General features: G+C 41.8%; 1 protein-coding gene across 2 annotated transcripts in view; it reads right to left on the bottom strand.

Moving 5' to 3' along the window:
• zfpm2a (zinc finger protein, FOG family member 2a) overlaps nt 1-25,647 on the bottom strand; it is a 160,444-nt gene that overhangs the window by 88,108 nt on the left and 46,689 nt on the right. For both annotated transcript variants that reach the window (XM_047360493.1, XM_047360494.1), the window contains exon 3: nt 19,355-19,456. In XM_047360493.1, coding sequence (XP_047216449.1) covers nt 19,355-19,456 — 102 coding nt within the window. The remainder of the gene's footprint in view (nt 1-19,354; nt 19,457-25,647) is intronic.

Below are 25,647 nucleotides of genomic sequence, written 5' to 3'. Positions count from 1 at the left end.
CTGGAGCCAGGCCTGGGGTCGGGACTTGTCAGAGAGCGCCTGGTTGCTGGGTTGCTCCTCGTGGGACCCGGCCGGGCCAAGCCCGAACGAGAGATGCGAGGCCATCCCCCAGTGGGCCCACCACCTGCAGGGGGAACCGTGAGGGACCGGTCCAAAGAGGATTGGGCAGTGGATGAAGGTGGGGACCTCGGCGGCCCGATCCCCGGATGCTTAGGCTGGCTCTAGGGACGTGGAATGTCACCTCGCTGGGGGGGGAAGGAGCCTGAGCTTGACTGGAGTCATTATCGGGCGGTGGAAGGAGTACTTCGAGGATCTCCTCAATCCTGCCATCATGCATTCCCTGGTGGAAACAGAGGCTGGGGACTCAGGGTTGGACTCTTTCCTCACCCAGGCTGAAGTCACCGAGGTGGTTAAAAAGCTCCGAGGTGGCAGGGCTTCGGGGGTGGATGAGATCCGCCCTGAGTGCCTCAAGTCTCTGGATGTTGTGGGGCTGTCATGGTTGACACGCCTCTTCAACATTGTGTGGCGGTCGGGGACAGTGCCTTTGGACTGGCAGACTGGGGTGGTGGTCCCCCTTCATAAGAAGGGTGACCGGAGGGTGTGTTCCAACTACAGGGGGATCACACTTTTCAGCCTCCCTGGTAAAGCCTACGCCAGGGTATTGGAGAGGAGAGTCCGGCTGTTAGTCGAACCTCGGCTTCAGGAGGAGCAGTGTAGTTTTTGTCCCGGCTGTGGTACACTGGACCAGCTCTATACTCGAGGGTTCATGGGAGTTTGCCCAACCGGTCCACATGTGTTTTGTGGACCTAGAGAAAGCATTTGACTGTGTCCCTCATGATGCCCTGTGGGTAGTGCTCCAGGAGTATGGAATTGGGGGCCCTTTACTAGGGGCGATCCGGTCTCTGTACAAGCGGAGCAGGAGTTTAGTTCGCATTGCCGGCACTAAATCAGACCTGTTCCCGGTGCATGTTGGACTCCGGCAGGGCTGCCCTTTGTCACCGGTCCTGTTCATAACTTTCATGGACAGGATTTCTAAGCGCAGCCAAGGGCCGGAGGGGGTCTGGTTTGGAGACCAGTGGATTTCGTCTCTTCTTTTTGCCGATGACGTGGTCCTGCTGGCCCCCTCTAGCCAAGACCTACAGCATGCGCTGGAGCGGTTCGCAGCTGAGTGAAGCGGCTGGGATGAGAATCAGCTCCTCCAAGTCCGAGGGCATGGTTGTCGACCGAAAAAGGGTGGTTTTACCTCTTCAGGTTGGAGGGGAGTTCCTGCCTCAAGTGGAGGAGTTTAAGTATCTCGGGGTTTTGTTCACGAGTGGGGGAAGAATGGAGCGGGTGATCGACAGACGGATTGGTGCAGCTGCCGCAGTAATGGGGGCGCTGTGCCGGTCCGTTGTGGTGAAGAGAGAGCTGAGCCGAAAAGCGAAGCTCTCGATTTACCGGTCGGTCTACGTTCCTACCCTCACCTATGGCCATGAACTTTGGGTCATGACCAAAAGAACAAGATCCCAGATATAAGCGGCTGAAATGAACTTCCTCCGTAGGGTGGCCGGGCACTCCCTTAGAGATAGGGTGAGGAGCTCGGCCTTCCGGGAGGGGCTCGGAGTAGAGCCGCTGCTCCTCAACATCGAGAGGAGCCAGTTGAGGTGGCTCGGGTATCTATACCAGATGCCTCCTGGATGCCTTCCTCGGGAGGTGTTCCAGGCACATCCCACCGTGAGGAGGCCCAGGGGATGGCCCAGGACACGCTGGAGGGACTATGTCTCTCGGCTGGCCTGGGAACGCCTTGGGATCCCCCTGGAGGACCTGGAGGAGGTGTCTGGGGAGAGGGACGTTTGGGCGTCTCTACTGAGTCTGCTGCCCCCGCGGCCCAGTCCCGGATAAAGCGGAAGAGTATGAGTACAAATAGAAATAGCCTGATAAGCAATCCTGCCTTTGGTTTATTTCACCTTTCTCTGGTTAGTGTATTAACAGTAAGGACGGATGCTGTAGGAAAACAAAGAATGAGTGAGAGAGGTCGAGAGGCAACCTGTGCTCGAGCTTCACACAGCAGACCATCCTTCTTGATATCAAGCAGCGCCTTTGAATCAAAGCAAATAAATTACTGCTGTTCAAAGTTCAATAACCTGTGTGTGGCAATTCACAGATGTCCCACCGAATCCCAGCCATCTCGGCTGATAGGCAACGTTATAGAGCCAGCAAATGGGCTGTAAATTAATATACCATGAGAGAAACCATATTGGGTGAAATGGAACGTGCTGTATTGGTTCAACAAAAGGTTTCACATCTTTAAAGCAGATATGTGATATGAAATTTTACAGCTGAAGGAGAAATGTCACAAAGCTTTGATAAGAGAGCGATGAACTTTCTCCCCCTTCCGCCCAAACTGCTATTATCAGGTCTCAGTGGGAAAAATGCATCATTTATAACCCACAGCCCACAATATTATTTTTGAGAAGGGCATTTGTTTTTATACACTGGTGGACCCCCAACTCCCGAAGAACCCCCTGATGCCCCACACCTCACACTTTTCACACCTACCTCTAAATCCAACCCACTGATTTAGAGGTACCTGCATTTTGAACTGGAAACACGGGGCAAACTTCCAGGCAACCCAAGCTGTGGAGGTCCTTTAGATAGAAGAATCTAAGCCTGTTTTTGTTTAGCGAAGTGTTGATGTCCATTAAATACAGCTTTTTAATTTATTTTTATTTTGTGAGCTTAATGAATAAATGCACTTTAATAAATGCACTAAAGTATTTGTCAGTTAGTTGCCATGTGGTTTGCACACACTGACACAGAAACCATTAAATGGCTTTAGTAGATCATGTTCCATGTATTGTGCTTCAAGTCAGCTGCACCAGATCTTTTCATGCATGGTCATGAAGTGGGCTAACGCTCTTCATATTCTTTCAGTAATTTTCACTAATGGGCAAGTTGGTGCACTTATTTTGTGCAGTTCACAGGGCCACCTTGGTATTTCAGCAGACTGCAAGCAGATAAGATACGAAAAACTGTAAACTTACAGCTTTCTGTTATTTTTCTGCCAATAAAAATATGTTCTTGTATTTGTAATAATACTGGGCAGCCAGGTTGCCTAACTTGTTTAAAGACAAAGAAAACATGGCTTGTATATCTTTGCACGACAGATGACTTGCAGGCCAGTAGATCAGTGGGAAGAGGACTCTTGTTGTAATTGGAAGGCTGTGGGCTCAATTCCTACTGTATATAGTTTCAGTTCAGTTGTTTTTCATATATTTAAAAAAAAAAGTAACAGTAATCAGTTGAAGATCCCAGAAAAAGGATTGTGTTTTGTTGTAGATTATTAAACTTACTAAAATGATACCAAATTGATTTGATTTGATATCTAGGTATAAACCTTGGCTTTTTTTTAAATGTAGCGCACTAACAATCAAACTAACACCTTGGACATTTTAGCAAATTGATACTGCAAATACATGCATTCACAGACAAGAACATTAGTACAATAGTACAATATCGACACAGCCAATGTGATTTGGTGTCATTGAACACTTGAAATATACCAGCTGTCAGGCACTCTGTCTCATCAAAAAGCCTGGAGAAGTTTGCAGCAGGCTGGCTGACAACAGTCTCTGAGGCATCCATCTTTAGCCAAGCAACGCAGTTTCTATTGATAGTAAAAGGAAACAGCAAAACTTAAAGAATGACTGTCCTCACACAGAGATATCTCAGACAACATCTAGAGGACACAAAGCAGTCCTGCTGCAATCTGATCTGTTTAAATGCTTTTCTTTCAAATTTCAAAACCATCAAAAGCACATTACTCTACCTGAGTGTGACAGGATGACTGAGGGATGGTCAGTGTGTGCAGTGGGACTGCACACACAAGTAAAAACAGGATAACAAAACTAAGACTGGAGCTGTGAAAAGAAGTAGCTGTTCGGCTCTTTGAGTCTTGATGTGAAATAATGTATTTTTTCAAAAAACATTGGTAACACCAGGAAGTGGACGATCATCGATATCAAGGTTTACCAAGCTTTTAAAAAGACGATAAAACCATAAAAAATGTCATCATACTGTTCCTAAAGTCCTTTTAATGAGAGGTCAGAGAAAGTGACCTGCTGGGAGGAGCATAGCATAACGCATTGCTGGATGTATGGAAATTTTTCTAGTGACAGTCATGAAGTGGAAGCTAAAGAGGTGCCACTCATCACTGCTATCAAGGAAGGTAAGGCTGCTTTAAAGCTGCTATTGGCAAGCTATAAATGGCATACATGTTAGGCACCTGACTGCGGGGCCCAACTAATTACTAGCTAATACCAACCTGTTATTACTTTATATAGAGCAGAAGGGAACAAAGGAAAATAGTCTATGTATAAAAATAAAAATAGCAATGAATCAATACTTTAGATAATAGGATTATAGCTGTAATAGTCAATCTTAGAGATAGATGACCTCATCAAGCTGTTCCAGGTCAAAACTGATATCTGATTTTCTTTGGGGTCTGACCTCCCATTTTGGATGTTTTCTTTCAATAATAAACAATAAAGCATATGTCTGTAACTTTTAACAGATTTTTAATAAACTCAAAAAAGTTAATCAGACTACATGCTGATGGCTGATGCATTTATAGACCACAAATGGTGGATGTTGTTAGTTTTGATGCATTTCATGAATGGATTGAGATTTTTCTGTTTTTGACCTGACGATCATGATGGTGCATCTCAAGCCAAAATGTTAGATTATTTTAGCTGCAACAGGAATAATTATTTTTCTGTTTTAAAAGTTATTGGATTATCATTTGGAGCCGTTCTCTCTTATTATTATTATTATTGCGAAACCGTGGTACTTTTTCTGAAGGTTATCATACCGTGAGAATCTCAAACTGGCCATTGACACTGGTTTGAAATCTTGGAATATGTACCACTGAACAATCAAAAAGAGATGGGACACATTAAACATTGTCTTTCGATGTTCTGCAATTAATTCAGAAAGTGACTTTGTAAGCATGCATCTTCTCCCAAGTCAATTACCAGGCTATAACTTCCCCTGTGTAACAGGGAATTCTGTTTATTTCTTTCCTGGGTGACCTAGTTGTCTTTTGTGAGTAGGTTTTAGCGAGAGCATTTTGACAGTCACCAGATAAGATGGATTAAGCTCCTTTTCATCCAGTTTTGATGTGAACAGCGTAAAAAAAGCGGGTTAAATTATTGAGTTTCAGGAGTGTTTTTAAATGCCTGGAGATGGCACGATATAAACTAAGACTCCAAGCCTTGGGAAGGTCAAGGTTGTAGTTTCGGAGGGCAGGTTTTCACCTTTCTCGGGGTGGGCGGAGCGCCGTGGCCGAGTCCACTTTTCATCGCTCGCAGGGAAGATGCAGGAAAGGAGTGAAACAAAATGATGCAAGGCATCAAAGAGCAGTGCAGCCTCTTGCCTTGTATGGGAGACGTAGTGTGTCTGTGAGGGAGTGTGCGTGCGTGTCACCATGAAGACGGGATGGTTGAGTCACCATCGCTTGCTTGCGTGCCTCTGTGTGAGCACTGTAAACTCTAATTCCATAATTAAATGAGGCCTAAAATAAAACCGTATACAATCTGCTGATGTAAGGAAGAAAATAGAGGGAGAAAATACAAAATTAAACAACCCAGTTTACCAAAGAATAAAAAACTATATTGAGAATATAATTTAAGGCAAACCACAAACCCCCCTCCCCACAGACCAACTCGTCCTCTTCCTACCTCCCCCAGACCTGATCTGAGGCACCTCTAACACGCGTACAGAAGCTGACAGCCATACAGTCACATGATGCGGTGCAGCCAATCCCGAGCTCGCTTCTGTTTTTAAGCTGTGTGGTGATGAAGCCACTTGAGCAAAAGAAAAAGGTGAAGGGGCGTCTAAAATAACAAACAAATGGAAGGCATTGAGTGGCTCAGACGCGGCATGGAGCGTATTTGCTTATCGCGTGTCACATCTGGCCCGTGCTGAGAGGTTTTGGGTTCAGAACGTTTCAGAGGGGACATATTCAGACACGTTTTGTGGACGTCTATTCCCCCACTGCTCCTCATGTCGGTGACAGGGGAGAGTAATCCTATACACAGGCTGCTATTGTGAAATGAGAAACTAGCCTCCTTCACTGGCAGAGACCAGATGCACCTCTCTCTCTCTCCCTCTGTCCTAATCTGTAAACGACTTAAAGGAGCCTTATCTTCGGGCTCTTCTGCTTCATTTCATGCTTGATTTACTTTAATTTGTCTGATAGGGCACAAGGATTTGGAAATGGCCCATCTTTCGGTGGAAAATGTTCTGATTTTTCTCCGGCATTGTTATGTGGAGGTTTTTGACTTTTCTCTCCCCCCTTTCTCACTCCTCCGCCTCTTTTCTCCATCTCCATCTCTCTTCCTCTTTTGCTCTTTCTCCTTCCATCGTCTTTTCCTTTTTTTCTTCTTTTAAGGGAGGGGATGGTGGTGGTGGTGGTGGGGGATCTTGCTCCAGTGCAACAGTCTGTTTGAGTGCATTTAGATTCTAGCTAACACAGCAACAAACAAGTTTTCCATGAGGTGTGATTTTCTGATGGGAGACAGCGACACTGGACTCGTGTTTGCCTTTCAGCTCCACAGTGGGAGCAGAGCAGCCGAGTGCTTCAAACCACAAAGATCTTATGTTTAAGTTAAGAGGCGACTGGCCCTCCAGTTTAGCGAGTGGGTGAGCGGCTTGTGCTGATAAAGTTGCTCCACAATGAGGGACAGGGAAAAACGACATGTCTGCAGATGCCTCGAATTCTCTTTTTTTTCCTCTGCCGGCAGAAGCAAAGCACTCGCACAACTTGTCTGGCTGGTCCCCTCGCCAAGACATTTTCCCTACTTCTATTTGGTGACTGAATGACAGTAGAGCTATGATTAAAGAGAAGTCTGTATCTTCCCAGATCCCAACTAATCTTCATTCCCTCACACAAAGGCACACAGGCACAAAATGGCAGAGAAAAAGAAATGCGTAAGACCGGGCAGAACTGTTCTGGGTGCACGGAGATGTCACTGGGCTCAGCCATACCTTGTCTCTGAAAGGTTTACACATCCCTGTTAAAAAGCCAGATTTTTTTTTTAAAGTAAGAACATGATAATTCATTTCAAATCTTTTCCCACATATGAGACATTTATCCTGTGTAATTTATAATTCAATCAGTTTGAAGAGAAACAATATTCTATCAGATTGGGAAGATGTCTTTTGACCAGTGCCTTTTTCAGGTGACCCCATGAATTGTTTGGGTCAGATTAAGTTCTGGACTGGTTAAGCAATTCCAAACCTTAATTCTTTATGCCATATGCTTGAACTCAATCTCTTGATAAATACAGTCCCTCTACATCTCCATCTTTCCAGCAAACACACACAGTTTTAAATCAAAACTGACTGATATTCTTCCCAAAGGTTTTGTCACACGTTCGTCAAGCTTGGATGTTTTCTTTTTAGGACAAGAACCTTATTCCTTAGTCCAAAAATATGGAGAATACAGCAGATTGTTGTCACCTGTAGAACAGAACCAATAAAGTTCCTGTAGCTCCTACGGTGTTGATGGCAGCCTTCCAACAGCCACCCTGACCTTTTCCAGTATTTTCATTAATCGTGGAGATATGTCCAGTTTTTTATGTTGTTGTTAATGACTTTTTCAAGGGTTGATGACTATCTTCACTGTGCCACGGTATAAACTGTATAGATTTAAAATCATGTGGAATCTCATTAGTATCCTTTTCCTGAGTCATACCTTTGTACAAATAGATCATTTTAATCCTTCACTCTGGGAACGGCTGCTTCAACCAATGAACAAATGTCTGTAAATTAATACTTTTTTTTTGCAAAATTTCATTTGTTTTCAGTTGAATTGTACAAGATAAAGAAAATGTTTTGAAATGATTCATCAAAATTATATTTCTACCATCACAAAACCTGGGATTTTGACCAGGGTGTGTACACTTTGAGAGCCACTGCATATTAAGTGTGGACACTGAAAGGTCAAATAAAACACAAAAATGATTCAACTGTAATCTGAATAATCAGAGCTGTGGGAGACCCAATAAAAAAACAAGTTTTATTCAAATCTGCCAGGCAAAAAAAAGAGAAAAGGTAAAATAAGAAATACAATAATCTGCAGCTACATTACTTTTTCTAAAAAGTCACAAATTCCACACCTGTAACACGATGTACTACATAAATATATGGCTACCTATACAGGCAAGCACAAACACATGGAGGAAGTAACAGGGAGACCATTGAAATTCATCTCACAGCTTGAATTTACTTAACTGCGGGTGTGTGCGCCGCGATAAACGGAGTGATGATCCGGCAACACGTCTTTATCCATGCTTTGCTTTAATTAACAGTGGCTTGTTTGTTGAAAAGATGATTAATATGCCAATGAAAATTGCATAATTGAATACCACAACACTCACACAATCAGGGGGAGAACATGCAATTTTTTATTAACTTTTCAGTCTTATGATTATTTGGGGATTTTAATTCCCTTGACAAACAGGCCCTGTCCATAAGGCGACCTCCAAAGAGGCAGAGGAACTGGCACGGCCACCGTCAACAGGAGGCTTCCACAGACCTATCAGCTATCAGTGTGAAAGCAGTACACTAGTATGAATGTCCTATATAGAGAGGAACAGTAATGAACATTTCCTTGCCAAAGTATTAATCCCATACCCTTTTCACATTTCACTAAAATACAGGTACAAGCTTCAATCTAGGATTTTTATTCATTGTATTTTATCTGATAGACTGATCAAAAGTAGTTTAAAATGATACCTGGTTTCTAACATGTTTATAAAATGAAATCCATAAAAGTGTTACAGGTATTTGCATTCAGCCTACCTTTACACTTATACCCCTAAATAAAATCCTTTTCAACCCACTGTCCTCAGAAGTAACTTAGAGAATACAGTCCACTTTTATGCATCGTAATCTCAACATAAATACAGCTGTTCTGTGAAGGCCCAGAGGTTTGTTGGAGACCATTAGTGAAGAAACAGCACTATGAAAGAACAGGTAATGATAATGTGGAGATAATGTGGTTTGAAGCAGGTTGTGTGAAAAGAAGGTGATCTGGTGGAGGAGATACTGCTGCAAAAGGATTGAGACTAAGGCAGAGGTTCACCTTTCAGCAGAACAGCCAGCATAAACATACAGTCGGACCTGCACAAGGATCATTTAGATGCAAGCACATTCATGTTGAAATGGCCCAGTCAAAGTCCAGACCTAAACCCAATTTAGGCATAAAACATAAGAAATGCTGTTAGCAGGTGTTTTTCATAAATTTTGCCTGAGCTTGAGGTTTCAGGGGTATAAATATTTTTGCAAAGTATTAAGGTGGGGTACTGAGTGGGACTTAGCTCAGATAAGACTGAATGGACTCTGAATGAAAACTGACTGAAAGTAAAACTCAACACTTGTGTAAGGATTTATCCACAATTACAGAATTTAGATTGAAAAAACTAATCCAGCCATAAAAATAATTTAAACCAAAGTCACTCAACTAGAAGTTTATTTGAAATGCACTTACAAGAAAGTTTCAATTGAGAAATCCAGCGTTTACCCAGTATTATATCCTCCAGCACCGCTTGAACGGGAGTCTCCACGCTAATGCTAAACACACACATCAAATATTCAGCCAATTACAATGATACCTCTTCTAAAAAACCTGAGCTGTTACAGCGCCCCAGAGCCAACCTCTGCTGAACAAACACGTTCAATGGAGCTAAAGAAAGATGCAATGGGTGTCAAGTCCCCTAGGGCAGAAACATCACCACCAGCTGTGCTTTAACACGGCCATACGTAGCAACAGCTCCATTTTCCCCATATGTTTTGGTAAATCTTTGGGCTTGTTCATGTGAAATTGTAATTACAGTCAAAAGCTTTCATTATAAGTGGACAGAAATGCAGCTGAAATGTGGACAAAATGGCTGGAAGTGAATGGTCTGAAAATGGCATTTTCAGCTTGCACACAACCCACGGATACACAAAAAAACTAGAACAGAATATAGTGACATCTTCCTCAGATGATAAGAGCGGTGATTGCATTTTGCCCTATTTAAGATTATATAACTAACAACCATGAAGTTCCCCCATAAAGCCTCTTAGTATAGCGGATCAGTGACTAAATTTGCATCAAGGCGATGCAGCATAGGAGTACAGTGATTTGTCTAATCTCTTGTTGCATTTCATCATTCATCACCGTGTGTGGTTGGGGTGGGGGTGGGGTTTCTCTGCACACAGGTGATGCAGACAGCGCGAAGCCTTCATAGACAATCTCTTAAGAAACAAATGTATTTGGAGAGACGGCAGACAGTGTTTACATTTAGCACTTTGATTGCAATTTAATTTTACATCACCCAGAGCCCAGTACTCGCAGAGAAGCTGCTGATGGACTTTCATCATCAGTATCAGCAATCACAGTGTCAGTCATGTTTTGTGAGACTTGTCACAAGACTTTGAATAAACCTCTGGAGGAGCGAGATAAAACCTTCCCTTTCTGTGGGGGAATTGCAATGATGCACGTCCAAATTTCTTGATTACATGACGAAGGAGAGAGGGAGGGAAAAAAAAAAAACCTTGAACGAAAGCTTGCGCTGAAAGTTTTCAGTTTGCTGATATAACAGTCAAGTGTGTCTATAAGTCTACTTAAAACGCTTAGGTATCAGCGGAGACAGCTGTGACACCCTCTTCTTATGATTCTGTCGAGACAGTACACTATCAAGCCTTTCATACCATTCCCAAGCTACATTTCCGGTGACAAAAGCTTTCCGAAAGCCTCCTGAAGGATTCGTCTATACCCTAATATTTCCAATCCAATTTAACTGGAGCAGCCGGAGTGGTCTGAGCACAAGTTTACCAATCTTTGCTTTCCAAGACTCTGCATGCTGAAGGCTTGAGGGGTTCAATCAATGGTGCTTTGATCTCGGGTGGAACCATAATTATTTAACATTGTTACAAGGATTTCTCTAATCCATCCTACCATTAAATCCCTTTTACACCCTCATCTTCTGCAGCCTAATCTGCATCTGGGTGCGCCGTTTGTCTCTCTGCTTCAGTTTGACTCGCCCCTCCTTCCCTGACGACACCCTGACTTTATAATGGACTTGGGTGATGAGTTAGAAAATTCCTTGTTTCTGAGAACAAGTTGACTGTTGAAATTTATTCTCAAAAGGTCTTGCTGCGAAAATAATACAATTATTCATTCTCTAAATCAGCAATTCTGAAAGTTCAGATTCTGAGCTAGATCCGGACTAAACAACAAAGTCAATCCAGATCACACCTGATCTTTGGGGCAAGTTGTGTGCAAAAGACACATACTAGTCATTGATAATTATGACATTAAAAGCAAAGATCTTAGTTTGTGAAGCAGGAGAATAAGTCTTTATGTAAGATTTTCTACCCATGATTACTGGATAACCACAATGAAAACATGGTACGAGCTGAATTATCAACAAGTCCTATCAGAACAGAGAGTAAGCTAACAGGTAAGGCTTAGCACTGAGTAAATATCTTTGGGTGCATCCTCAACAGAGTTGCACGATTTTTAAAGGCATTTTGTTACCACACATGTCGAGTCAGATAGTCCTTTAGAGATAAATAATAACTTGAGAGTTCTAGTAGACTTGTGGTTAGAAATAGCAATTTTCAAAACCCAGTTAACCCGTGTTAGAGCAGAGATGAATTTCGGGATGGCAAAAAAAGCACCCTGAACATGATTACTGGTGAGTGAGTTAGACACGGGAAACGCTGTATTGTGGTACTGATGAAACGCTGTGAGTTTTAAGTCTATATGTTTTAATTTTCTAAATTGATTTTTTCCCTAATATCAAATGATAAATGTTTTTTCAAAACATAATTTTACTTTTATTAGAGGTTTTGAAAAACAACAAAATAATCATAATAAATGTGGGTTATCTTTTAACTGAACTGTTAAAATTGTATACCTTACCTTTTTAGGTTTAAGAATCTGTTTACTTTGTAAAACATGGAATTCTAACCATCAGACTGTAATTTGAAAATAAATTAAAATGAATTTAACTGGTCCTAGGTTTAGGCATTTCATTAAAAGCAGACAGTGACATTTATTTAAAGAGGATGCTCATTAAACCTTACTGTCAAAATTAATTAGAGTTGCAAACAGTTATAGACATAAAATGCTTCTTCTTCTGTTGCTCGTGAGTTTTAAAAAAATAAATTTGATCATCATTAGTTGTTCCTTTGATCTTTGACCTTATCTAGATTTGTACTTTGAACATGAAGTTTGAGAACTAACATTCTAAAGTTTTTGGTTAATTGTGGGTTAAAAATTCTGGGGCAAAAAATAACTTTTTGAATAACACAGATGATTTTAACTGAAGCAAATTAAAAATGGACTCATGATTGTGACTTGTTACATGTTTCTCATTATACTGGTACGTTTTTGACATAATCTACGAAATTGTTGATCCTTAGGTGACAGTTGCCCAATAGGTTCATTCCAATCTGTTTATGTTGATGATCATTTTGACCTCCCAGCATAAAGACCCCTCTGTCCTGTTGCAAATATTTGCCTGTCTGAGTTTCAGTACGATATAAATAGCAGCACAGGCAACTGCAAACATTTGTTGAGGCACCTGCCACAGTTTCATGGCCATCTGGTCCTTCGTTTCTCCTAGCATGACATATGTGCATTAAACCTGAAATGGCTGTTGTTTTTTTTTTTTTTTATGTTTTTCTTTGGGGGGTTGCAGAAGGCGGATTGGCCACAAACCCTTTCCGGGTTGGCTGGAGTCAAAAATGAGACCCGAGACTTTTTACATCTGAGTGAAGCTGTGATTTCAGCATGTGCATGCTTGATGTCTTGAAAGGGGAAGAGTGTGTGTATGTGTGTGTGTGTGTGTGTTTGATTGTCAGGTGAATCGGATGGCCACTCCTTCAGATCACCTTTGCCTCACCCTGGCAAGTGCCCAGCTGGCTACAGAAACCCAGCGACCAGAGACGAACAATGGAAGAGATTTGTGTAAAAAGGTGATCATATTTCTTCTGTTGCCACTCTGTCACACTCATTTCCTCCATCTGCCCCTGCTTCTCTGGTGGGTCACTCATTTGTTTGAGTGTTTGTTACTTATAATGTTAATGAGTACAGTAGACTGAAACAACACAATTTCTTTCTAAAGCTATCACCCGGGGTGAGAGTGAGTTTTTTTTAACATGTAAGCTGTTTTGCATGCTCTAACATCCTCTGTGGTACAAAGCTGTATTGCCTACCTAATATTAAAAAAAAAATGCTGGTTATAATCCAACCATCTGAAATAACCTGATCCTGACTCTTAATGTCACAGGTCCCCCAAACACTGGTATCCAGACCATCAGTATCTTTCACTGAAGCCTTTCTGCCTTGTAAATGCCCATGCCTTTCAAATTCCATGGCCTCAGTTTGTACCACAAGATTTTTGATTAAAATGCGCCTCCAGTAACCCTGACAGCATCAAGAGGGTTGTATTTTTTCCTGACCTCGGAGTGATTCTCCTCAGCCAAAGAGCAAATTTTACATCAGGTTGTGTGATGCTCAGTGGGAATATATATATATATATATATATATATCCATCATAAGGAAAACTTACCCATTTACTAACACTCTTACAAACAGGTGACTTAGAACCAGGCATGCATGATTTTGGGATGTGGGAGGAAACAAGAGTTCGCAGAGAAAACCCACGCATACACAGGAGGAAATATGGAAATTCCACACTGAAAAGCCCCAGGACATTCATGCTGTAAGGCATCTTGGCTGCCCACTGCCCTGTCCAGCCAAAGACAAAACAGTTGATCATTTTAGACAAAATGGCAATGCCGAAAATCACAGCATTCCTAGCAAACCCTGGGTTTTCCTGAGTTTCATAAGGGGGTGTGGTTTACATGAGAAACCATTTAGATAAGGCAGAGAACAAGTTCATTAGCACAGTTAGCTAACTAACACACACCATCCACAATTAGCCTTGAGGAGAGAATGAGAGAAACTAAGTCAGAGCCCTATCAGCGGCAGTCTCTAAAATTGAACACAATAGCATGACACACTATCTCAGGAATCAGCGACTGATTGGGAAACATCTGTGACGAGAAATGAACATGAGACAGAAGATCAGTGTGGAGATTTGCTTAAGGACATTCTTGTAGGAGCGAGGGGAGAGAGAGAGAGAGCGAGAGAGAGAGGGGGAACTTGCTGGGTGTTCCACATCAGAGACCAGGCTTTCTGAACAACAGAGAGGAGCCAGCTATCAGATTAACAGTGACTCATTCAGCTCTCTCTTCCACCGTTCCACACAGAAAGACAATCAGAGAACACGAGGCAACCGTGGACAGCACTTGACATGAGTTACTAAAGTAGAGATGAAATGTGATGAACAAAAAAAAAAGCGTTCAATTACAGGATGTAGATTGTAAAAGGCTTTTGTTGTTACTCAGCAAAAGGAAAACGGCATGGAGGTGCTTCAATAGAGTCACCAAAGCAGGTGGGCTTGTTCCGAGTCAGCCCACCTCATTACAAGGCTTCACTCGCTTTTTATGTGGCGGACATTAACACAGCCCATTCAGATGCACACGCACTGTGATTAAAAATTATCTGTTGGTGATCCTAATCACAGCTGCTTAAACTTAAGCCAAAGAATAACAAAGAACGTCTGAATGCTGAACTATCTGAACATTTACAAAGAGATTAAAGGGGAGACAGTCTCCAACTAAATAAATTTGCTTTTAATCACTTTGAACAGGAAGTCATGTCATTTCAAATGTCCCTATCTGATTGTCTGATTCTCCCCTTTATTCAAATTATAACATGCCCATCTGACTTTTCCAGCACAATGGGAAAAATTAAAAAGGGAAATGACCTTTCATGGCAGCAATGATGAGAGAGTGAATGGCATTATTATGCACCAAGATTAATTTCTGCCCACTTTATGCTGCCCATTGAGAAAACACAGTAGGAGCACGAATGCCCCAGTGTATGTCGCTCATTAATTGGTTGGTATATAATAAAGATGTCAAGCAAACAAGTGGGAGATTTCAAACTGATAACCTAGCTGCAAAAGTATTTACACCCTTGAACTTTTCCAAATTCTGTCCAGCTACAAACACAAATGTTAACACATTTAAGTGGGATTTTTATGTGATAGACCAATACAAAGTAGTTTATATTCGTAAGGAAAATGGAAGGAAATGATATATGATTTTTAAAAGGGTTTACAAAATAAATCTGAAAAGTATACATTTGTATTCAGTGCCCTTTCTCTGTTACCTCAGAACCCCTAAATTTCACCTGTGAATAATTTAATCTCCGGGAAAGAACTTCAGTGGTTTGTTGGAGAATATTTATTAGCAAACAGGATCATAAAGACCAAAGAACACATCAGACAGATCAGGGATAGGGTTGTGGAGAAGTTAAAAGGCCTAGGTTATTAAACATAATCCCAGGCTCTGAACATTTGATGGAGAATGAAAAAATATGGCATAAGTCCAAACCTATAAGGACATGGCTGTCCACCTAAATAGACAGCCCAGCCATGAAGAGCTTAACATTTACTGAAGCTGGCAAGAGGCCTGTGGTGACCCAGGAGGACCTATAGAGATCCACAGCTCAGGTGGGGGAATCTGCTGAAAGGACAACTATCAGTCATCCACAATGAAAACCTATTGTTGAAAAAAAGCCATTAAAAGTTATGTTTGCAGTTTGCAACGAACCATGTAGAGAACACAGCAACCTGGAAGAAGGTGCTCTGGTCAGATAAGACCAAAGTTAAACTTTTTGGCCTAATTTTAATATGCCATGTGGGGTGGAAAAACTGACTCCTCAGAGTAGATGGGAGCATGGATGGACTTAAATCCAAATAAGGATCCGGAGCAAGACCAGATAATTGCTGTTAACAGATGGTCTCCATTTATTCTGAATGAGGTTCAACTATTTTGTAAAGAACAGGCAAAAATTTGAGTTTCAATGTGTGCAATCCTGGTGGTGACATATCTAAATAGACTTGCAATAGCAGCAAAAGGCAGGTTAACAGTAGTATTGACTCATGGGGTGAACACAAATGCACTATACACACCATTTTGAAATACATGTATCACTTTCCTCCCAATTCAGAATTATGTGCAACCTTGAGTTGGTCTATCACATAAAATACCACAACATATTAATACAGAAAGCATGATTCATGCAGCAAGGTGTCTTTTTCTTTGCACAAATTAGGGCAGAACATAGGAGTATTCTGAACACTTGGAACCAGTCAAGCTGTGGTCTACTAGAACATGAAATGTGCATCAACTTTCATATCACTACCTTCAGAGTTTAACTTCGTTCACTAAAGGCAAGAGACAAGTTTCTTCCATTAAATCCCAACTTCCCCCTCTGTCATTGCCAGTTGTGTGTTTCTGAGCCCTTAATTCTCATTTTAATGGCTAAGTGAACCAGGAAGCATAATTACAGCCAGTCATACTGTACATCCAGTCATGCTACATCCATCCCTCTCTTTCACAGCAGTACTTTTAAGCTCAGCATTTTCTCGCCCAAAAGCACTTCTTTCTTCCCCGCTTGTGATGCCTTCTTTTTGTCACGGCCCCCATAGTTCTGAGCTGACCCCCTCAGCCCTGTCTCCTGACTGATCACAGTGATGGTTTATTACTGTCGTCCCTGTGCTCTTATCTTTAGCCAGCAATGCTCATTTCCTTCCCCAGATTTAAATGCAAATGTGAAATTTAATGATAAATGCATTATCTGATAGGTGCGATAACACTGATTCACTGTCAGTATAAAATACACACCCCAGGGGGCTTTGAGCTAGCGAGCACAACTTGCCCAAATCCACTTTTTTCTATGGTTCTAGCTCTCTCTTTTTCATCTCTCTCTCTCTTTTTTACAAACCCATGTACCTGGAATAAATTCTGGAGGTCATTTTATGCATTAAAAGGAGTCATATTTTGTATGTTCAGCAGTGTGTTTGCAGGCTTTGGCTGAACAGTGATTGTGAAGCAACCACGTACTTTTCTCTATTATCCATCACTGTGATGATGTTACTGCTGCAAACATTTTTGAAAAAGTGCAACTATGTTGGATTATATGATTCTTTCAAGTAGAGCATTTACAAAACGTAGCCTCTTTAATTTGCCTTTGGTTGAATGATAGCTTTGAGTGCTTTTAGTGTAACTTGAAATATACCTGAATAATGTTGACTTCTGACTTATTTATCAGTCTTTAGTCAGTCTTAATGAGATATGGTTTTAAGAGGTCTTTTTACATTAAAATATCAAAATATTTCTTATCGAAGCTAAGTCTGTCTGGCAGAGGACCATCTATTGTTAGCAGTTGATTTTTCTAGTGCAATAAATGGACGCTAATTTTAGGAGCCATGCATCCTCGACAAACATAAAAAACTGTCCAGTCAATTGTGGACTGAAGTTAGTGATTTGTAAAACTTTTACTTTAATTCTGAAAAAAGAAATGTGGATCCTTAGTTTTACCAATATTGCTAAAATTAGGGCTGCACGGTATTAGAAAATCATGTGATGGTGATATGGTTGCTGATGATGATATCAGTTGGAATAAATTGACAATGTTCCTCATTGCTGTCTTACTTCTCTGTGCTTCCAACACTCTCTGTGACCTTTAGCATCTTGGGGACCTTCATTTGTATCAGGTGTAGGCCTCTCCTGTGGTGAGACTCCATCTAACAGGCTGAATAATACATTGGCTTGCAAAGTGTGAACTCATAATACTTTCAATATTTTAACTAACAAATTTGTTATTGCAAACAGTGCTATGTGAATTTCATATAGCACATATTGACACTATGATGACGATACATTTCTGACATATTGTGCAGCCTTAGTTAAAATCCTGTCTCGTCTTGTTCTCGTGAACCCAGTATTTTCGATTGCCTTGCCTCTTAGGGTGGATGCGTCATAACACCCCTGGTTTTCAGTCACAACCAAATACCCTTCCTCAAACTGTGTACATTTTGTATCTATTGTTGTTAAGCAGCAATGTACAGGGGTTGGACAATGAAACTGAAACACCTGGTTTTAGACCACAATAATTTATTAGTATGGTGTAGGGCCTCCTTTTGCGGCCAATACAGCGTCAATTCATCTTGGGAATGACATATACAAGTCCTGCACAGTGGTCAGAGGGATTTTAAGCCATTCGTCTTGCAGGATAGTGGCCAGGTCACTACTTGAAACTGGTGGAGGAAAACGTTTCCTGACTCGCTCCTCCAAAACACCCCAAAGTGGCTCAATAATATTTAGATCTGGTGACTGTGCAGGCCATGGGAGATGTTCAACTTCACTTTCATGTTCATCAAACCAATCTTTCACCAGTCTTGCTGTGTGTATTGGTGCATTGTCATCCTGATACACGGCACCGCCTTAAGGATACAATGTTTGAACCATTGGATGCACATGGTCCTCAAGAATGGTTTGGTAGTCCTTGGCAGTGACGCGTCCATCTAGCATAAGTATTGGGCCAAGGGAATACCATGATATGGCAGCCCACACCATCACTGATCCACCCACATGCTTCACTCTGGGCATGCAACAGTCTGGGTGGTACGCTTCTTTGGAGCTTCTCCTCATCGTAACTCTCCTGGATGTGGGGAAAACAGTAAAGGTGGACTCATCAGAGAACAATACATGTTTCACATTGTCCACAGCCCAAGATTTGCGCTCCTTGCACCATTGAAACCGACGTTTGGCATTGGCATGAGTGACCAAAGGTTTGGCTATAGCAGCCCGGCCGTGTATATTGACCCTGTGGAGCTCCCGACGGACAGTTCTGGTGGAAACAGGAGAGTTGAGGTGCACATTTAATTATGCCGTGATTTGGGCAGCCGTGGTTTTATGTTTTTTGGATAAAATCCAGGTTAGCACCCGAACATCCCTTCAAACAGCTTCCTCTTGCGTCCACAGTTAATCCTGTTGGATGTGGTTCGTCCTTCTTGGTGGTATGCTGACATTACCCTGGATACCGTGGCTCTTGATACATCACAAAGACTTGCTGTCTTGGTCACAGATGCGCCAGCAAGACGTGCACCAACAATTTGTCCTCTTTTGAACTCTGGTAAGTCACCCATAATGTTGTGTGAATTTCAATATTTTCAGCAAAACTGTGCTCTTACCCTGCTAATTGAACCTTCACACTCTGCTCTTACTGGTGCAATGTGCAATCAATGAAGACTGGCTACCAGGCTGGTCCAATTTAGCCATGAAACCTCCCACACTAAAATGACAGTTGTTTCAGTTTCATTGTCCAACCCCTGTACCTTAAATTAATCAGATGACCTTAAGAATCCTTCTAGTAAAGGAACAGAGATGCTTCTCTTACTTGGACCATCCCATTCTTCAGGTCCCACGGCAGCATTTCTGCTCTTCTCACTTTGGCCCTCCATCTCCACATCTCCTGCTTCTTGGTTGCCGTCCTCTTCTCCTGCAAATGGAGAAAAAAAGAACCTAAGTCCCACAAATCAAACATGACAGAGTGAACTTCTTCAGAAATTTTATGTTCAGACACCTAATTTAATTAAGTGCTGCATTATGGACAGCTCTGCCTGTACATTCTTAAGGACTTTGGATAGTGTCCCAGCAAGAATCATTTGCTTTTATAACTCTTTCCTGTAACATTTGACCCATTGTGTGTTGTCGTGTATGTATAGCTTTGTACATGTGCATTTACTGTGAGCTCACCAAGCCCAGTTGCGCACTTTTGTGTGAAAGGAGTTCCCATGAGGACTTGCAGGGACAGGAAGAAGCCCCATGGAACAGGAAGGAAAGCAATGTGTGGGGGAGAGGTGGCTATTTATTACCCTTTGATCTATTGTGGAGCGAGCTAGAATGTGTGTTATAGGATGTAGGGCTGATTTACAGTCTCGGGGCTCACACACACCCTGCTAAGGGATATTTGGGTATCTCTCTCCAGGATGTAAGTGCTTAAAGACCGAGTTAAACAGAGTCTGCAGCGGTAAGACCGATGGGAGAGCTTGTTGAGCATTCTCTGATACACTTACTGTAAAATAAAATCTATTTTTGCATGTCTACAGTAAGCACAGTTTGTGCTTAAAGTTTATGGGAGCATAAATCAGCGCTTAGGAGGTGCCTCTAGTGTGGTGCTCTAAATAAATCCAATGGGGCCGACACAGTGGCTGCACAGTGTGTCTCCAAACTGAGAGCGAACCTGCTCGGGGCATGCAGTGGAGGTTGCAGTGGAACAATTTCATCAATTTTGTCACCAAATCTATTTCATTGCTTTGATGTTTTAAACCCAATAGTGAACGGTCAAGGACAGGCCAGGATTAAAACGATGTATTTTTTTACGTCATACATTCTCCAGAGAAAAACGATATGTACAGTGCCAGTTGCATTTATTGGCACCCCTGATAAATATGTGTTGAAAACCTTAAAATAAAATAATCTTGCAACAGTGTAACTGCACTGAATCATTTAGAAAAGTCCAACTTTTAATTTAAGAATATTTACACAGTGGGAGAAAAAAATCCTATGTCAAAATATAATACTTTTTAACAAAATCCATGAAAGGACAGTTAATGGTATCCCTGATGTCAATACTTTTTGCAGTCCCCTATTTTCCACTTTTTTCCCCTATTTTGTCCTTCACAAGATTGGAACATAATAGTAATATTTACACACTTCACACAATCAATCTAGATCATCTAGAGTCCTAGGTATGCTCCTGGGCTATCTTTTTTTAGTTCACCCTAAAATTTTCATGTAGGGTTGCGGTGGTGGCACAGGGGTAAAGAGTGCGAGCCATGTACGGAGGCTACAGTCCTGGACACAGATTTCACGGGTTCCAGTCCCAGCCCATCGACCTGTGCAGCATATCTTCCCCTCTTTCTCCAGCCCATTTCCTGTCGGTCAATTTACAAAATGAAGGCCACAAGTGCCACAAAAGAAAAACAAAACTCATTTAGATCTGGGGACGGAGATGACCATGGAAGAAGGCTTTTAGTTAAACTCTCCTGGTATTTTGAACCTCAAAATGTCATGTATTCTAACAAGGTTCCCAGGGCCTTTTGCATCTAATGGTTCGCCTCCAACTGAGACACCAGTGAAACAAGAGAAACCGGCCTCAGTGTCATGTCATTTTCATACCCTAGGAAAACAGTACGTCATGTATCACTAATTAGATGTTCATAAACTTGATTTGCCTAATTAAGGAAAGAATAAATTAATAAAATGCTTTAGCTAAATTTATTTTAAAGGCTTGATTAGGAGGGAGTTTGGTGAAAATTCTTTTTCCTACTATGGGATTTTCTTCCCCCACTGAAAGATTTTTCTTTAGTTTATATGCCACTCCTATATTGGATGAATATTTTATAAGGCTGTTTACACATCTTTACCAGTGGTGCCAGTAAATATGGACAGATTGGTGAAAATACATACTCTCATTAATTCTTATAGGTTACTGAGAACAATTTCAAAGGGAACATATTAAAACTGCACCTCTCACTGTATAAAGAGTGATCCTTAGTTGTTTTCCTTCTGTTTGTAATTTCCAGCTCTCTGCTGTCACACTCCCTGCGCCACAGCCCAAAGGACAGTGTCCATCCATGGTTTGGTTCATCTCCAGATCAAGCACACACACTGTGCTTGTTTAGCTTTTTTCCTGACATGGCTCACTTCAAAGAAAGTAGGGAATGTTGCCAAAAGGATGTCAGCTTTTTGCCTCACACTAAAATAGGAGATGCATTTGAAAAAAAGTGATACTGAAGGGAAGTCTCCAGAAATGTCCTACTTACAGTCCATGAGGTCATTATGACCCAGTTCTGCTTATACAAGTGTGTGCTTGAGCTGGCAATTCTCCCTCTGCTCCTCCTCTCTCTCAGTGTATTAACAAGGAGCCTACTCAACTCAATTTCCCCACTATTTATTGTTGGGCCTGGAGAACCTCTTTAGCATACCAGGCTCATATTCTGATGAGCATAACAAAGGCGTGTATCAACAGTTCCTTCCAATGGAGCGGAGTTTGGAAAAAAGAGCAGGCGAGATAACATTAAAGGCCCTACCTTGATCTCAGGCGAACATGCTAAGCCCTGTAACGAAACGTATTGGAAGTGTTTAATTACAGCCCGGGAAATGAAGCTACAAGATGATTCCTTAATTAAGCAGTGATTAAGGATTTTCTGCCTTCTATCTAATGCAGTTTGCAGTGCATTTTAAACACAATTGCTCAGGCAGCCTCACAGGGAACAATGTCACAGGGCTTTGATGAAGTTTCCTGCACAAATGTCTGTAGGGAAAAAAAAAAACAGATCAGTGAAAGAAATACTGGAGCAGCACTCTGCTTACCCTGTGGTTTAGGTGAAATCTGCAGCAGCATTTGAAAGATTTTAAGAATCTATCTGATATAGAAACTGGCTGAGTGAGGTGTTTCATTTTGTTTCCACTCTAAATAATCGAGATTCAGCCTTATTTCATAACTTCAAATGAAACCCTCTGCAGTGTTATCAAAGGAGACAGATTGTCAATGATCTTTCTCTACATTATCGACTATAATTTGTGTCTGGCTCAGGCTCCGATCGCAATGCGATCGAGTGGTCACATTCAAGGAGGAGTGAGAGAAGAATAAGGAGGGCAGGAGGGATAGGGGAGGGCTGGAGAGGCAAGGAGAGGCAAGGCGGCCTGCTGCGTTCTGGGTTGGCGGGCATGGAAGAGGAGTCAGTGAGCTGTTAAAATCAGCCCTATCGCTGCTCCATCAAAGGACGGCTCTCCAGCCAAATCACAGCCGCACGCAGCGTGCCACGCATTCGGGTCAATAAGCTTATAGGCGATTTACACAAACAATTCCTCGAGCAAGGTAGCAACAAAGTCATATTGGCTTTTCCTCTCCCTTTTAGCATCGTCTCTGCTCAGAAAGCCCTTGAAAATGCCGTGTTTGACTTTAAGGAGCTCAGAGCTCTCTAATCCTGACCACAGATTCTAAAGACCAGCCTCAATATAAATGTAGGACAGTAAATTATCCTTATTTTTTAATTTTTAAGATGTTTTTTTGCTGCACTAGTAGTCTTTATTTTTCTTTTTTTTTTCAAAAGCAGGCAGACAGGGACTGGGGTGGAGAGAGGCGGGTAGACATGCAGCACAGGGCCCCAGGGTGGGCACTTGAACCACTCGAACCCGGGACAGCTGCATCGAGGTCTAAGGCCTCTGTATATGGCTCTACCACTACGCCACGTGACACACCCCGAAATCAATTATTTTTAAGTTAATGTCCCAGTATCAGTTATTATCTATAATGCTTCTATTACTTTTTCAAGTAACATCACAGCGAGCTTGTAAAAGAAGTGAAGAAAATACCCAGAGCTGTGGAAGGCTGACAGCTTGTCAGATAAGGCCACCGTTTTAGATGATTTTACTTATTTAACTTAGTACAAGTTAAAAATGTACATATCATTTGGACACAAAGTTATATTAGCAAATATTATATGCTCACACTTTACATTAGACTGCTGTTAGACTGTGTTTTCTGAGATAAACAACACTGTTGTTACTACGCTAAATTTACTCATGTAACTGCTGACTGGTATCAATCAGCTGTGACTTGTAGGATTTTCCATATTCCCAGTCGGAAATGCAACAATTAGTCTTGCTGAAGTTGCTATTCCCACTTGGAAAATTGAAGCTCGCCATGCAACCAGGTGGTTTAGGATCTAATATGGCAGTGACGCATTTAGAGTGTGAAAGTGGCCAATATAGGCTATTTATTTCTGCTTCTATTGGCTTGTATCTCATCAATCTTGTACCAAAAATACTCCCACAAAATATCTGTTTGTAAACATGTTTCATTTGTGTTTCCATGCATAAAATGGGAAAAAAAATGCATTATTATTGGTTTGTAGAGGGGGCCAAGAAAGGGACCTTATTTCCCCCAAGGGTCAGGGGTCAAAACGAAAGTTGTTTGTTTCACTTAAAATAAAACCAGCATATATGGATGCATCACTCATGTATAATTTCCAATTTTCAGTCAGGCATGTTGAGGGTATCTACAGGGCTAGATATGGCATGTGGGCTGTGAAATGCCCTGGTATGGTGTAGACAGTTAATATCCGCTAATATAACATGGGATACCCATGGGTTCAGCAGGAGTTTTATATATATATAGCTAAAATCAACTAAAACCAGCTAACTAGCTGTTAGCCTCCACTGATCTGAAGAATTTTTTCACCTTTCTACACACTCACTGTGATATGACATCGGACTACTTCAGGTAGGGGAACTATTACTGATATCGATATAACTGAACTTTACATCAAAAACTATGAATCCCCTCAAGGTATGGACCCTGCAGTTCAAATGAGACTGTGTTTTTGCCTTTATGACTTTAACCTGCTGACACTTTCTAAAGCCATTGCTGTAGCTTGGTCATGAATTTCAGGATATTTGATTGGAAGCCTGTCCGGGCGTTTCCCTCGTTCCTCCACTGATACGGGATGTTGGCTTGTTGATGCAGATTATTCTGCAACAGATGAAGTCTATTCCAGACACAACGTTTTCACCAAAGTCAAGCATAGCTGTAAGACGTCTCTGCTATCTGACAAAAAAGGGGTTGGAATTGCATGCAATTTGTGGCAGGCACAGCACTCCAATAGCGGGACGCTATTAGAGAAATGCCTCGGCACTGTCTCTTTAAATGCCAATAAATTCCCATCATTACAGAATCTGGCAGTTTTCCTCCCCATCTGCAGCCCGGGTCTTTATCTCACTCTGCCTCCGTCTCTGAGCATGTAGATCTGGCCCAGTTAGATTGTCATACTTAACAAACATTAATGATTAATTTCCTCCACTGAGTCAAATGAGGCTAAAGGGATGACTCGATTCATCTTATCACATCACAAATTAGCATTTCCCCATATTCTCCAGCATCAGCTGTGCATTAAAATTCCACATTTACCATTCTGGGCACTGGCAGCTGTGAAAGGAGCTCTTCCTCCTGTGTTGCTGGAGATTCTGATTACTTGTGCGTTACACAAAGACTAATTAATTCTGGGACTTTCTCCTTGCCGCTCTATGCCTCTGACTGAAGCAAGTGAATTTCCTCACAGAGAGGATATTGAGGGGTCAAGGTGGGTTTTTCATCTGCTACACTAAGTCCTGCAGCCCTTGCTTTCACCTACCACTTCTACTCTGATAAAATATTTCTGCCGCATTGTAATTCCTATCATTTGTAGGAGACGGTGCACGAGAGTGCAAGCATTCACATTTAGTTGTTATTGATATATCCTGAAACACAGGGAGCAACAATAAAATCAGGCTGTCTGAGGGGAAAAAACCACATCATGGAATATGACTTCCCAAAAAGGTTTTTTACACAGAGGAAATGAGACACATGAAGTGACATGTAAATTTACTGTCGGAGCCGAGATGGGAGGTCATTTGTCATCAGACAAGACTTGGACCGCTAAAAGGGAACAGCTTGTGGCAACATCCTGTGCTGAACTTCACATATAGCTAGCAATAAAACGGGGTAAAAGAGCAAGGTGAAATTTCACAGTTTCAGTAAAACTGAAAAGAGGTCTTTCTCACAATTCCAGCACCAGGTGCTTCAGTAGAGAATAAATCTTTGCTGTAGAGTCGGTGTGTTGATCTGCACACTTTACACAAACA

The sequence above is a fragment of the Girardinichthys multiradiatus genome, chromosome 3 (assembly GCF_021462225.1).
Source record: "Girardinichthys multiradiatus isolate DD_20200921_A chromosome 3, DD_fGirMul_XY1, whole genome shotgun sequence".
Classification (NCBI taxonomy): domain Eukaryota; kingdom Metazoa; phylum Chordata; class Actinopteri; order Cyprinodontiformes; family Goodeidae; genus Girardinichthys; species Girardinichthys multiradiatus.
Note: the sequence above shows the minus strand (reverse complement) of the source record. Positions and strands in the feature narration are given on the sequence as shown.